The following is a 15,993-nucleotide window of genomic DNA, read 5'->3' as shown; positions in this document are numbered from 1 at the left end:
GTAATAATATCCCCAAAACTATTCATGATCGATAATGTTTTTTGTTCAGTTTAAAATTGAAAAAAAATGCACTGAATAATTCAGGGTGGATTGATAAAACTTGGTTTGGTGGCAGGTATGAACGCACTTCTAATACTTCTCTATCTTGCCCCCAGGAGTGAGGATGTGGATGTGATGATTACGGAAGCAGAATACACCAAACTGAGCCTGGGGTTGAAGGAGATGCTCTGTGCCGTCTGTGATAACGCTCACGATCGCTGTGTCAAGGTTGTGGTAGCCAGGGCAAAGGTCAGCCATCACAAAGTTTTCATTGAATAGCAAAGCATGCTGTTAAAAGTTTATTTGTCCAAATACCAGTGATGACTTATATAAGTCAGGTTTGAATAATTAGATGCAGATTGAATGGGACTGGCTGCTTGGAAGCGTTGTCATATAAACTGATTATAAATATGTCATATGTACACATATATCATATCGACTCGTGAAGATCTGGGTTCTTAAGCAATCCATGCTTGCCATAACAGGTGACTATGCTTTACGTAAGAGGCGACTAACGGGATACGGAGGTCAGGCTCACTGACTTGGTTGATGCATGTCATCGTATCCCAAATGCGTAGGTTGATGCTCATGTTAATTATTGGATTGTCTGGTCCAGACTTGGTTATTTACAGACTGCCGCCATATACCGGTAGCTGGAATATTGCTGAGTGGGGCGTTAAACAACATACAAAACAAAACATATATCATATAAGTATGAAATATCCTTGTCCCTCTGAAAAGTTTGTGGTATATATAAATCTCTGTGAACTTTAAATTTTAAGATACTATTTTCTGTTGGTGTGTACAAAAGTTCTCAAGCCACTGTTTGACTCAAACCTACTAAATATGTTTTATTTTGGCTACTATTTCATTTGATGATGGAAATGTTTTCTATGACTTGTCCGCAATAACACATCATGAAACAAGCAAAACCATATGATGGAGATATGTATTCTATTGCAACAAAGTGAATCGTTACAGCCCTATCAGAGATATATTTCACTTGTTTGGGCTGCTGATAGCCCACAATTAAACGAAATTAAGGAATATCAAACAGGTCATTTCAGACATAAGATCTATCCATATTTGTTCAATTCAGACATAAGATGAATCCACATTTGTTCGTCAACAGGATGGTTTCCTGGAGAGACTCTCGTCGTCTGAGTTTGTTGCCTTGTGCAGGGAGGTGGAGGGCTTCGTCGGTGAGTGCGAGACCATCTGCGGCCGACCCAGCACCTCACTCAGGGGCAGCTTACAGAACCAGGTGAGAACTGAACTGGTGACCAGTAACTGCATGTGCAGTGCTTCGGGCAAATATGTTCCCCATATCAGTTGCAGTTCACAGCTTCTATGGTGTACTTGATTGAGCGTGTGCCAGGAGTGGGTAAGGTCAGTGGTTTGATACCTGGTGGCGTCATACCAAAAGATGTACTTGTTGTTACCCTGCCTGGAGATAAAACAAGGACTGTTCGGAGGCAGGATACTGTGTCTGAGTCGGGTATCCATGTTTATATGTAGCATTGTATCTCAATGGGCTATCACTATCAAAAACGCTTTTAGCCTGGACTAGCACAAGCAGCCAAACACCCACATGCATCACGGTGCCATATGAATGCAGTAATCATGGATGTGACATGACACCCCATTTCGTCTCACCTCACCTTGTTACAGAGTCAAATGTATATTTGTGTGTAGATATAATTTGTTTGTAATCACCGCATTGATAACAAAGGTGGTGTCTTGTGCCGTGTGTTCCCATGTAGTTTGGGGTGAATGATTGACTTGCCCTTGCATGCGTTTGTGGTCAGGGGGCAACCGGTGGGGCAGGATACGCACTTTTTTGCGAACACTTCATATCACTTTTTTTTATAGTGATTCATAATAGACACATGTTTATGATAGAGTCAGAATTGTACAATGGACTCTGCTTTTCTGTGATTGTGGAAATGTTTTTTGTTGTTGTTTTTTTTGTTTTTATGAATTTTTTTTTAATAGTTTTGTTCTTGTTATTATTAATAAGCTGCTGTTATTTTCACAGGCTAACAGGTTTGTTGCCCGATTCCATGAAGAAAGGAAAAACAAACTCAGGTAAGGAACACTAAGAAATTAACATAAGACTCCAGGGCTCACCAATGAATTTAGAAATGGTTCTGAAACAAACTGGGGTGGAACCTGTGATATTATCTTTGATTCTACTCATGTAAGTTGATCCAAGCTAAGATAGTAAACTAATATGAAGTGTATTGGGCAGACAGACACCATATTATCTAGAGTATAGTGCGCAGCCAAGTATAATGCGCACCACCATCTAGGTGATTCACTTTTTATAACCAGTGTAATTACGTGATTATTTGGTACTTTAGTACATTGTGTCATTGTATGTGGGTTGTTGTTTTCATGCTGTCGACCACTGGTCTGTTTGGCTCAGACTGATTGTTTACAGAGTGATTTATTTATTTATAGCTGGAGTATTGTTCACTCACTGTGTTAGGGAACTTGTTAGTGTAGAATACTTACTGTTGCTTGTGTTGGTTGATTTGTAGTTTAACGCCGCACTCAGCAATATTACAGCTATATGACGGCGGTCTGTAAATATGGAGTCTGGACCAGACAAACCAGTGATTGACATCATGAGCATCAATCCACACAGCTGGGATCGATGGCATGCATCAACCAAGTCGGCGAGCCTGACCACTTGATCCCGTTAGTTGCTTCTTACGACAAGCATAGTCGCCTTTTACGGCAAGCATGGGTTGCTGAAGACCTATTCTACTCTGGATCTTCACGGGCCATTGTTGCTTGTGAGTTCACAATGCATTAAATATCAGCTGTCCTTCATCCACCTACATTTGGTACTGCATTGTGGTCTGGTTTGGAGGAAGATGCTTCCGTGTGGTGTTGCAGTGATGGCTAGAAAACCCTGTCCATTGACTAAGGCATGTGTCCACCTCCTGTGTTGTAGTCTCATCCTGGACAACGAGAGATGGAAGCAGGCCGACGTCCCCACAGAGTTCCAGGACCTTGTTGACCACATCGCAGCTACAGGTCAGGGTCATGACACGGTCAACGTTGACCTCTCGAAATCAGTCTCAGAACCATACATGTTGAGAGTACAGTATCTGTTGTTCCTCCAGTAGGAGTAGTGGTATGAGACCATAGTCTCAATAAGGATATTGCAAGAGTCATAATATTACATTGTCTGAACCACACATCAGTGTAACAGAGATCCAGTTTCAGTTCCAGACAGAGTATATTCAATGTTCAAGTCCTCTGTCCCAAAACACAAGAAATATACTGGATTAATGCCTTATTATTATGTGGAACTTCAAAATTTGATTCAAGATTTTTTAAACTTTCTATGGAAAAACGTCAATACATTTAAGAGTTCTTATGCAGTCAGTTGACATCAGAAATATATACTTCTCAACTGTGGGTGGGTAAACAGAGCAGTCATCTAAGCATTATTCTTTTGACGTCAAAAGTAGAATATTAAGCCAATCTTTAAATCAGTGGTGTTTGGTTATAAAATTAAACAAGCTATATGCGTTAGTCTACACTTGAATCTGGATTCATGGCCATGACTGGTGATGATGCCAGCGCTTCCATCAAAACCAAGAAAATGTCAAACTTTCCTTTTTCATGCGTTGCAGCTTGTATTTTTACCTTTTTAGGTGATAATGTTCTTTGGTTGCAAGTAAGCAATGATTCCTCCATTTCAGGTGCTTTGTCCATTCCTGAAAGAAGAATAGATTCAGGCAAGTCACATTGTGCTCTCTGTATTCAGTGGCCCTTAATCTACTTATGTTTGTATGTGTGTTTGAAGAAAGATTGAAGACAGTCTCCTTTTAGCAAGTCTCTTTACATGCTTTGTGTGTATTTGTGTCAGACATACTCACATTAATTGTTCCAAATGAACTGTTTTCATTGGACATAGACTTAGTCCCCAGTACCCCTTGCTAGTTACAAGAGTTGACCCAGTGGGGATTCCTTGTTAGGATAGGTCCTCAGCAACCTATGCTGGTCATAAGAGTACCAAATGGATCAGGTGGTCAGTCTCTGTTCTGTGACTTGGTTGATAGCTAGTCATCGTACCCTGACCGCATGGATCGTTATTATTTACAGGCCGCTGTCATACCCTGGCTGTCCTTGTATACTTTCTTACTCCAGTGTCGTGGACCAATGCTGAATTATTAGCTGCTGCCTTGCCTGCATTAAAACTCTACTGGCATAAATTGAAATACCCGTGTTCAAAGAAATAATTTCAATATTTATTATTCTGTTCTTTGTTGTTGAAAAATAAGAAACTATTTTGAATGTTTTTCATTGTAACAGATGGTAGGAAGCCTTCAGAGTTCATCACTATAGACGGAGAAAAATATGCAGTGGTTGGGTAAGTACTGTCAGTAATGTCAACTAAAGCTGGAGTTCTATTGTATGAAGTGAGGATAGATTTGGTTCAAGATGTTGCAATGCATTAAAAAAGTTGAAACCCTATGAAAAACTTTATGTCTGAGTTGTATTGGATTTAGTATGTTGGTTGTGTATGTTAAAATACATAATACCAGAAGCTATGCCTAGTTTGTCCAAAATTGCTAAGTCGAGAGGATTTCAAACACACTGGACTGTGAAATGTTTTTTTTGGTCTCATTTCTCTTGGATTTTTGGTGATATATTGTCTTCTCTATCCCTTGCAGCACGGTGCTGATGTTGATCAAGATGGTGGTGGAGTACTGCCAGTGTCTCAACGACATCCCCACAGCAGCCCCAGACCTCCTCACCAGGCTCATAGACTTGCTCAAGGTACATTGTGTAACCAGGCTCATAGACTTGCTCAAGGTAACATTGTGTAACCAGGCTCATAGACTTGCTCAAGGTAACATTGTGTAACCAGGCTCATAGACTTGCTCAAGGTAACATTGTGTGACCAGGCTCATAGATGTCCTCAAGGTAACATTGTGTAACCAGGCTCATAGACTTGCTCAAGGTAACATTGTGTAACCAGGCTCATAGACTTGCTCAAGGTAACATTGTGTGACCAGGCTCATAGATGTGCTCAAGGTAACATTGTGTAACCAGGCTCATAGACGTGCTCAAGGTAACACTGTGTAACCAGGCTCATAGACTTGCTCAAGGTAACATTGTGTAACCAGGCTCATAGACTTGCTCAAGGTACATTGTGTGACCAGGCTCATAGACTTGCTCAAGGTAACTTTGTGTAACCAGGCTCATAGACTTGCTCAAGGTAACATTGTGTAACCAGGCTCATAGATTTGCTCAAGGGACATTGTGTAACCAGGCTCATAGACTTGCTCAAGGTAACATTGTGTGACCAGGCTCATAGACTTGCTCAAGGTACATTGTGTAACCAGGCACATAGACGTGCTCAAGGTACATTGTGTTACCAGGCTCATAGACTTGCTCAAGGTAACATTGTGTAACCAGGCTCATAGACTTGCTCAAAGTAACTTTGTGTAACCAGGCTCATAGACTTGCTCAAGGTAACATTGTGTTACCAGGCTCATAGACTTGCTCAAGGTACATTGTGTAACCAGGCACATAGACTTGCTCAAGATAACATTGTGTAACCAGGCTCATAGACTTGATCAAGGTAACATGTGTAACCAGGCTCATGGACTTGCTCAAGGTTCATTGTGTAACCAGGCTCATGGACTTGCTCAAGGTAACATTGTGTGACCAGGCTCATAGACTTGCTCAAGGTTCATTGTGTAACCAGGTTCAGAGTCATCATAAAGTCATTGCCAGGCTCATAGATTATCTCAATAAAACATAATTTAGCCTGACTCATCACTTGCTGAAGGTAGCACAGTGATAATACTTATAGATTTGCTCAAGACAAAATCCTGTTATCTCTGAGCTTGTGTGAAAATTCTGATTAATTTTTCTACAAACATGAGTGATTGATTTGAATGGATGATTTTCTTCTGATTTGATCATTATGGTTGTGGAATTCCTGTTGTCTACAGCTAGTATACCTGGTAGTTATTGATTGCCTTGTGTTGTAGACGTTCAACTCCCGGACCTGTCAGCTAGTCCTGGGGGCTGGAGCTCTGCAGCTTGTTGGCCTCAAGAAAATCACAACCAAAACACTGGGTGAGACATTTACTGTATATATGTGAATAGTGATCGTATTTTTAATATTTTGATAGCAATAAACTACCAAGGCAGTTGCTGGCAACATGCTCCTGTCTAGGGTCAGAAGCAATCCCAGTACCCCATGCTTTATAAGAGCTGACTAGTTGACCTTATTGTATAAATCATTGGGTCTCAAATGTTGGATAATTGTTCATGCTTTCAACCACTGGTTTTTCTGTACCCAGACTGAATTATTACCAGACCATCTTGATTTAGCTTGAATATTGCTGACTGGAATGACCAAAATTCACTGTTTACATTGTTTAAATTCACAAAAATCTTATACAAACCGGACAATCCAGTGATTAATATTATGACCGTGATCCACTCTGTCGGGGTACGATGACACTTTATCAAACAAGTCAACAAGCCTGACCATCTGATCCATCAAGTACCATCTGACAACAAGTATAGGTTGCCAGGGACCATTTATAACCCGAAATCCCCAACAACCTCTGCACATCGTAAGAGGCGACATAATGGATCACGTGAACGTACTCAGTGACTTGGTTGATTAAGTGACATCATACCCCGATGATGTGGGATGTTGTACATCATATCAATTTCTACATTGTCTGGCCCAGACATGATTATTTATACACCACCGTCATATAGCTGGAATATTGATGAGTGTTGCATTAAAAAACAAACAAGACAAGTAAAGTACATGACATTCGTCATAGACATACTTTGTTTGAATGTTTTAGTGACCTAATGTTGGTCACTTCTTGCATAGGACAATATCCCCACTACAGGGTATATCGTGTACCAGTATACTGTCACCCAACTGAAACTTCCCTCTCCTACCCAGAGTTCTATGCAACCAGCATAGTACTTCTGGCACAGGCCAGCGCCATGTCACAATTTGTCACATCTTACACAGTCCATTTAAAATATCCATTTTTGACGAGTCTACATGTATAGATAAACATATATCATAGTGAGTGAGTGAGTGAGTGAGTATGGTTTAACACCGCTTTTAGCAATATTCCAGAAATATCAGGGCTGGGGACACCAGAAATGGGCTTCACACATTGTACCCATGTCGGGAATCGAACCCGGGTCTTCGGAGTGACGAGCGAACGCTTTAACCACTAGGCTACCCGACCGCCCCACACATGTGTCATAGAATGGTTAATTTTCATTGAGAAAATACCCTAAAATGTACAGAACTTTCCATTTGTGTAGTTATCCTTTGTTTACATTGGTTGTACAGCTCCAAATGTTGTCATCAAAGACCTATGGAGAGCTAGCGATACGGCCACTTGATGTATAAAGATATATTGTCATGCACCTCACTGTCACAGTTGTATATAATTATTCGAAACAATATGTAAAGCTCTCCGAAAAACTGGCATTAGGCCAGACTGTTCTTATTTCAGAAGTGTGTTTGTTTACAAACAAGAGAAAAGTCCAGTCACGTGATATGCAAATTAGCCTGTGGAATTGGTGTTATGCTAAGTCAGCACTGCGCCAGAGTGTGCTGAAACTTGTGTCAGTTACCTATGTAGTATGTAACACTTTGCCTTCCCCACCTAGCGTTGGCGTCGCGGGCCCTGCAGCTGGTGGTACACTACATGCCGCGGGTGAAGGCACACTTCGAGGACCAGCTCCCCTCACGCAACGTCAACATGCTCAAACACTTTGAACAGATTATCAAGGTCAGTCACATTGATTCACAACAAAGTTTGTTTTTTTTTATGGACGTTTTCTGCTGCTTTGACATACTTAAAGCAATGATTCAAAACATGGATGTTTGGAATGGGGTGGGAGGGTCTTCAACTGCTAGACATGTATAGAGACTAGGAACATACTGTAGCTCACCTTTCAAAAGAGACCAACTCCGTGGCCTAGTGGTAGACCATCTGCCTGGAGAGCGGAAGGTCCGGGGTTCGATCCCCGGTGCCGCGTCATACCAAAAGACGTTAAAAGATGGTACTTGTTGTTACCCTGTCTGGCGCTCAGCATTAAGGGGTTAAAGCAAGGACTGGTCGGCTCGGAGTCAGCATACTGTGTCTGAGTGGGGTATTCATGTTAAACTGCGGCATGGTATCTCAGTGAGCTAGCACTATAAATCGGCATCAGTCCGGACTAGTACAAGCAGCCACACAAACACACACACGTACATGGACATCGCTATATAAGTGCAATAATCTACGAAGCAACATTAAACCCCATTTCACCTCACCTCACCTTTCAAAAGAAAATGCCTGGCATCCACAGTGTTCATGTGGATCTTTATATATGACCTACCAGGAGAAAAGGAACCTTATGGGTGCAAGGATACAATAGTGCAGTGACGTCAACTTACTTCAGTGAACATCGCCATGGGTGATGTCATATATCTCTGTAATAAATATGAATTGAAGCTTGTGAATTGTATTTTTGTGTTCCAAAGATGTTTCAGTTTTAAAATATTATGAAAACTCAAAATGTGATTTTTTTCACCCATCCCCGATCTCATGGTTGGTCAAATATTATGGTTCATCAGACATGTATTTGTTTGAAACAGTATTATGTTTTGGTTATTTGGCTTGAAAATAATTCAATATTTGTTTAAAAAAATGAAAAGTCACATCTTAGAAGTTTAATTATTTTGGGAGACTTTACCAATCTCTCATTAACTGTGGTTCACATTGAATGACACCTGATTGATTTTTGACAGGACTACAAAGACCACATAGATGAAATCAACAACAAGCTACTCACTATCATGGAGAACATGATGGAAGCACAGCTATCACAGGTGAGTGGAGGGGACAGGGTGTGTTAGTTGACGACAACATTCTACTGTAACTTTACTTTTGGAACTAATAACTCAATAAATAACACTGGATAAAACATCTGTCAGCATCAGATGTAGAAATAAGCATCATTATGAAACTTCCATGGATAAAACTTAAAAGTATACAGTATATTATGATGCATTTAGGTTGGTTGTTGAAAACGTCTATCTTCTTCCAGTATGAAGTGAAGGCACCAATGCCATCAGCCTGCTTCAGGTCCCTCTGTAAACAGATGGCCAAGCTGCATGAAGCAATCATTGAAATTCTCCCAGTTTCTCAGGTCAAGGTGAGTTATGTTTTAAATTTAAGAGTACAGTTTGTCCATGACTGTTTGTTTATTTGTTGTTTATTGCCGCCATGGTCAGCAATATGCCAACTGTATGGTGGCAGCCTGTAAACAATTAAGTCTGGACCAGACAAACCAGTGGTGGATATTATGAGCATGGTCCCATGTCATCAGGTTACAATGACATGCGAGGCAGTCGGGTAGCCTATTGGTTAAAACGTTCGCTCGTCACGCCAAAGACCTGGGTTCGATTCCTGACATTGGTACAATGTGTGAAGCCCATTTCTGGTATCCCAAGCCGTGATATTGTTGGAATATTGCTAAAAGCGGCATAAAACCAAACTCACTCTTCTTCACTCTACAATGACATGCAATGAACCAAGGTACCTCTTAAAACAAGCATTGGTTACTAGGTACCACTTCTCCCCTGTTATCCCCATAACTGAATGACTGGACTCTTTCTGTATTGCAGGCATTGTTTGTGAGAATCAACCAGTCTTTCAAACAGATACTCAGCAGGCACCTCGTCCGACTCAACGTGTGCAATGATGGAGGACCCCAGTATGGGTAGGTATTGCAGTCAAACATATCTCAAAGATGATGGTGCATTAATGCAATAATGATAAATGCAAAGGACTGCAAGAGCAGATATCTCATCTGTGCAGCTGTGACCCAATCCTTCCAAGTAGATCACACTGAAGACAAGACCATTGGAAAAACAGAAACATGAAATACTTGCTGATTAATAACATTAATATTCATTCCTTTTTCTTTTTTTCAGGCTTGTGACTTCGGACCTTTTGTTCTATGCTGGAAATTTTCGAACTTTGAAAGGAATAGAATGTTTGTGTGAAAATATGAACGATGTATGGTTACCAAGGTGACAGATATGAGTGTGATTTTATGAAACCAAAACAAAGAATTATTCAGGGCATCAGATTCTACATACAGATCATCATCATCACCATCTGTCAACAGCCACATGCTTGCATGACCAGGGTGGTAGCCTAGGAGACTGACCGTGCAACCATCTTGGATTACGCATCTTGAGGCATGTGATGAGAAAGAAATCAGAACCAACCTAACCATGGACCTGCCAACAGTGTCTCTACACCTGGAACAACCTGCTTCCCAACCTGCTGAAAATGATGTCTTTTTCGGTTTCCCTGATATAAAAAATTTGAAGAATCGGTCTGCCATAAATATGGCAAACATGCTCCTTTTTGTGAACAAGTCCATTTGGATCCATTCCGGCTGTAAAGACAGCATCATTTAGTTTACTTCTATGATGTGCCTGTGTGACATGCTTTCAGAGAGTCACAACTATTACGAGGGTTTTATCAAAGTTCATCCATGATGATTGTCATGTTTGATAGATAGTCAGGAAATCACACCGAGTAAGCGTCTTTCATTCCGATATCATGCATATGATAAAACTAAGAATCAGCCCTTTTCCTTCAAAGAAACAGGTAGCCCAGTTCCTTTAAACCCATCCAGCATTTTATTTTTTCCAGACATTAACACTCACCTGCATGGTATCACAGTTTAACGAGGGAGCACTCTATAATGAGGGAGCACTCTATAACAAGGGAGATACAGGAAGAATTCTTTTGAGGGAAAGGCCATGCATAAAACCATTGATATTATTTCACTACTTGACACACAAAGGGATTGGTACCCTTGCAGTCAAATTGTTCACTTTCACATACACTATATCTTGGCAGCTTTTGATTGGGTGGCCAGACATGTTGGCTCTGTTTAATGACGTTTCAAATTTCTCACTCTTTGTCGCCCTCAGTGGCGATCCCCGAGCAGATTGATCTTCATGGAGTATAGCTTGGCTAGGTTATCTCTGTTGCCTACACTGCCCTACCACCATAGATCATAGTATGTAGGATTTATGAGGATCAGGGGTGGTCATCGGTCACCATAGTCTACACATGTCTGAGGAAAAAACAGCCTTGGTAATGGGCAAATCGTCTAAAAAACATGATGCATACAGAAAAATGTAATGGGATCTTGTTAGGATAGATTGCTTCTTAAAGATTTTGCTGGAGGCATCGTCAATACTTCACAGATTTGTGTGCATTACATTCTATATCACCCATGAGTATATGTGGTGCGCTGATGTGGGTCAATTTTGAGGAAGACATCAAATGAACCCCACTTGAGATAATGAGTAGAGCAGATGGCTGCAAGGCTAAGGTACAAGTTGTCAAAGGAGAAGAATTACATGTAAGCTGAACGCTTACTGGTCTCAGCATTCACTTGAACCAGGCCTCCGCTTGATTGGTTGATTAAGAATAGCCACCACATAGCAAAACTCCCTGTGTATTCACAGGTGATGGAGGAGCGTATGGACACAAATTCAATGAGTATTGACAGTGTGCAGAAGAGGGTCACAGATGACCCAGTGGTCTAAGGCAAAGTCTATGCAGAGTTGCATCCTTTAGTCATGCCAGGATCCGCTGTTTGTAAGTTTCAATCCCAGATTTGTCCCAGTTATGATCCTAGGCCTGCACGAATTGGTAAATGTTGACAACCATGACACTTTGGGATTTGCTCCGACAATATGCTGGTGCGTGATAAAACTGAAGTGGCGGTAAACCCAGTTCAGTCACTCACATGCCAAAGGTGAATATTGAGTTCCGTTAAGGAAAAAGCATTCTGTGATTTGATAGGAACATTATTAAGGCAGGTTTTTTTATTACTTGGTGTATATATCAGCCAGTCAAACATTTCACGCATGTATGTGATCAAACTAAATTTTCTTCTTTTTTATTGCCAAGTCTTACAAAGTTTTGAAAAGAAAAAGAAAATCTTCAAAACATGACCTTAAAGAAAGGGAAGTAACCCTTTAACTTGGCCTTCTCCTGACAATACTTTTAAGAGATCACTTGTGTGTGTTTTAAAATGTATTGTTATATATGTGTTGACCAGCATCCCAGTGGTTTAGGAACAAAATCAGTAATCCAAGTAATGAAAAGAAGGCCTGTTTCACATGATTCCATATTTGAAACCAAAGTATTACAGAGGGGCGGACTTTAGTGCTACATGTTTCGAGTGGACGCAGGAATTCCAAATCACATGCTGTCCATTTGACTTCTATTCACATAGTATAAGTGTTGTCTTTTCTCATAATAAATCTATGTTTTGTAAATATTTTCTCAAGTTGTGTGTACATAATAACCGTCTTTCATTTGACACAGGTTGTGTTTATGGCTGTCATTATTAAATCCTTCTGTGTGTAGATTGTGGACAATGTGACAGTTCATATGAATATGAGTGTGTGATTGATTATGTGATGCTAATTTGTTAAATTATTGACTATATTATTTATTTATGTGGAAGTGAATCATATATTATAGGGCTATAACTTGTCACCATATTATCAAAACATCATACATTGTTCCACAATATACATGTGATTTCCTGATAGCTTGTGTCAGTACAAAACACTACTTGTTCACAAACACATGATACTGTTACAATGGAACAAGGGGATACAGAAGGTGGACAGGGGATGCACTTTGTGACTTGGGTATATTATGCGCGCCCCTTTTTCACAATCCTAGATCCACCTCTTCATGGTATTAAGATTAATTGTAAATTCCATTTTCTTAGTTTTTTGGATGACTTCGACTTTCCGATGCAAGTGTGTCCACTATCCTATGTGAAAACTCGACTTTGATATAGGCTAGTGGACACTTAATGACTTAAGTAGCTGACAGTTTCAGTGTGGAAGACTTAGATTGACTAAGTTGGTTTTCTTGTTGCTAGTCATTCCTTTTGATGATGAACCTCTCCTTGGCATGACGATTGTCAAGTTTTGTGTACACCCAGTTCAGCACCACATGCTGTGTGAATTAGGAATCAAGATATACAGTGAATTCTTTTTATATCCAGAGATATTTATACTAACAGGATTATGGATTTGTTGACATGGCATTTACAAATCATATCCTGATTTAAAGTTCTGATGAAAAACATTTGGTTTGGGTACAAAGTGATACACTCATATTGAAATACAGAATGGAAACTCTGTGACCAATTCTTGCAACCATTGGGAGGGACATACTGTTTTCTTTGACCAATTCTTGCAACCATTGGGAGGGACATACAGTTTTCTTTGACCAATTCTTGCAACCATTGGGAGGGACATACTGTTTTCTTTGACCAAGTCTTGCAACCATTGGGAGGGACATACAGTTTTCTTTGACCAATTCTTGCAACCATTTGGAGGGACATACAGTTTTCTTTGACCAATTCTTGCAACCACTGGGAGGGACATAGTTTTCTTTGACCAATTCTTGCAACCATTGGGAGGGACATACAGTTTTCTTTGACCAATTCTTGCAACCATTTGGAGGGACATACAGTTTTCTTTGACCCATTCTTGCAACCATTTGGAGGGACATACAGTTTTCTTTGACCAATTCTTGCAACCATTGGGAGGGACATACAGTTTTCTTGTGATAATGTTTTCAGCAGGTATCAGAGGTATATTGGAATTTATATGAATGAGATCAATGTCTTTGTATATCTTTCCGAAAGATACATGGAAGTTTGGGATATCTGAAAATAATGAAGAGATGGTGCTGAACTCTTTGATAGGTGTATATATTATCTACATCCTATTTAGACCTTATAATATTTTCACGGCAGCAAAGCTTGTTGTTACAGCCCTGATGTACCGAGTAGACATATTATATGTTGCCCAGGGTTTTTATGTTGCCTGGATTACAAATATTCCAGAGAGAAAAATATGTTCGGAAATGTTTGTCATACATAATTTCAAAAGGACAACCTACAGATGAAGCATGTAAACTGTTGAGTGTTATTTCAGAATTGGAATGTTTGGAGTCAAGAAAAGGAAACAGATTTATTTCTTCTCCTTTGAGGAGGAACGGGTGGCCCAGTCGTCATGCTGCAATTCGCGGTGCAAACACTCACTCTTCTCACTCTTCTCCTTTGAAGGACCGTGACTGTTATTATCAAGAATTATTTTCAAGAATTCAAGGATACATTTGACCCCGGTAAAAGCAAGGTTCTCCAAACCGAACCTTTCTCTGTTATGGCCAGAGGAACAGGTGGCCCAGTTGTTTGCAGTGCAGAGTTGCATCCCTTATTTTCACAAGGATCTGCAGAAGTGGTCTCAAATCCCAGATTCGCTCTTATTATAATCTTTGGTCTGTCAGCACCATACCCATACTTGTGGAATCTGTTGCCAAAGTGGAAAACATCAAGGATCTGCTTCAGTATAGGCTTTCCTCCAACATTAAGCTGAGATGTGGTGATATACACAAAATGTTCTTCAAAGCAGCATTAGACCCTACTGATTCTGTTATGTCTGTAATGCACCCTCATATTTGTACTTTCTAGTTGTACACAGATTGGCTGAGCAGCTGTGGCTTTGAATAACATTCCTGATGATCAAAACAATTGTGAACCAGGAGTAAGAAAGGGGCAAGGTCAGGTCCACTCATTTTGTACTTTATACTAGAGAGAGGGTGTTTGAAATATATCAGCTCATCATTGGATCATTTCATACTTTATAGATGGCGATATACGGTATTACACAATGACAAATCAAAATGACTTGCATGAAGGAATGAGGTGTGGTTGTAGTCACGAGACTAAGGCCATGATAAGTTAATTGGCTTTTCATCTCTGCCTGCCTCACATCATTTTACTGTCCCCATGTACTGATAAAGAAAATGGCTGCACTAGTTCCTTTTTTTTAAACAGTGGGGAGCATCAGTTAGTAAGGATGGTTGGTTCAGTGTTTAATTGATACTTTGTGTTCACAGATAAATCAGAATTAAATGAATCTTTGAGACATCTCATAAATATACTACTCAATCATGTTGTCAAGGCATGTCAGATTAACTATATTAACGTATTCAACGTAATAAGTGCCCAGGGCGCCCTCAAAATTAGAAATAGGGGGCTCTTATTAGAATATTATTTTGCTGAAAAAGACAGAGTTGAAAGATAAATTTCGTGGTTTATGCTGACAGCCTGAAATGTTTATATACGAGAGATACATTTTTCCAGAATTTAAATGCCCATAATTAAGGGTGCATATAACACACGAGTACGTATTATACGCGAATAAATAAGTGTTGTGTACATTGATCAATCGGAAGGGGTGCTAATTGGTATTGTTCACTAGCCAATATATTAGCAAATATTGCCGTGGGCACTTATTAGAGCAGGGCGCTTATTACGTCGAATACAGTATGTGAAAGAATCATGGTTGTCCTTAACTTTATTTGAGTAGGATGTATACCATCAGTGCTGTTTTATTCTGCAAAGTGTATGTTTTTTGTCTTGTACATGGATAGTCATGCTCTAGCCTATGTTTCACTCGGATGGCAGAGGCCGATCCAGCAAATGTTGAGGGGGAGGGGGAGGGGTTGCACATTACTTGAGTCAAGAGGGGGACACACTTGCTGACACTCTTCTGGGTCTGCCAGTGGACAGTGTATGTAAAAGCTGTACTGAAAACAATCAATAGTATGAACTCATACTTTGCATTTCAAACACCAGTGAACCTCTCGCCAGAGCACAATCCCATCAACTGAGGATTTCTCATCCATTAAATGTATGCCTGTAACAATGTAACATGCTGCATCTCCAGAGATGAGGATGCTTTCCACACCCTTCATGTTTTCTTAGCGCTAATTGTTTTTAAATCTATATTTTTGGAAAAATAAAACATAACGC

General features: G+C 40.1%; 1 protein-coding gene across 1 annotated transcript in view; it reads left to right on the top strand.

Annotated features, from left to right (window-relative positions):
- Positions 1–10,384, top strand: part of LOC139442427 (vacuolar protein sorting-associated protein 54-like) — a 34,352-nt gene extending 23,968 nt beyond the window's left edge. Inside the window, exons 14-26 of the mRNA XM_071223240.1 lie at positions 156–288; positions 1,172–1,303; positions 2,078–2,127; positions 3,002–3,084; positions 3,759–3,794; positions 4,372–4,429; positions 4,734–4,839; positions 6,063–6,150; positions 7,732–7,853; positions 8,858–8,938; positions 9,157–9,264; positions 9,737–9,831; positions 10,046–10,384. Coding sequence (XP_071079341.1) covers positions 156–288; positions 1,172–1,303; positions 2,078–2,127; positions 3,002–3,084; positions 3,759–3,794; positions 4,372–4,429; positions 4,734–4,839; positions 6,063–6,150; positions 7,732–7,853; positions 8,858–8,938; positions 9,157–9,264; positions 9,737–9,831; positions 10,046–10,148 — 1,195 coding nt within the window. The 3' untranslated portion in view covers positions 10,149–10,384. The remainder of the gene's footprint in view (positions 1–155; positions 289–1,171; positions 1,304–2,077; positions 2,128–3,001; positions 3,085–3,758; positions 3,795–4,371; positions 4,430–4,733; positions 4,840–6,062; positions 6,151–7,731; positions 7,854–8,857; positions 8,939–9,156; positions 9,265–9,736; positions 9,832–10,045) is intronic.
- The last annotated feature ends 5,609 nt before the right edge of the window (positions 10,385–15,993 follow it).

The sequence above is a fragment of the Haliotis cracherodii genome, unplaced genomic scaffold (assembly GCF_022045235.1).
Source record: "Haliotis cracherodii isolate W230 unplaced genomic scaffold, xgHalCrac1.p SCAF_5, whole genome shotgun sequence".
Taxonomy (NCBI): Eukaryota; Metazoa; Mollusca; class Gastropoda; order Lepetellida; family Haliotidae; genus Haliotis; species Haliotis cracherodii.
Note: the sequence above shows the minus strand (reverse complement) of the source record. Positions and strands in the feature narration are given on the sequence as shown.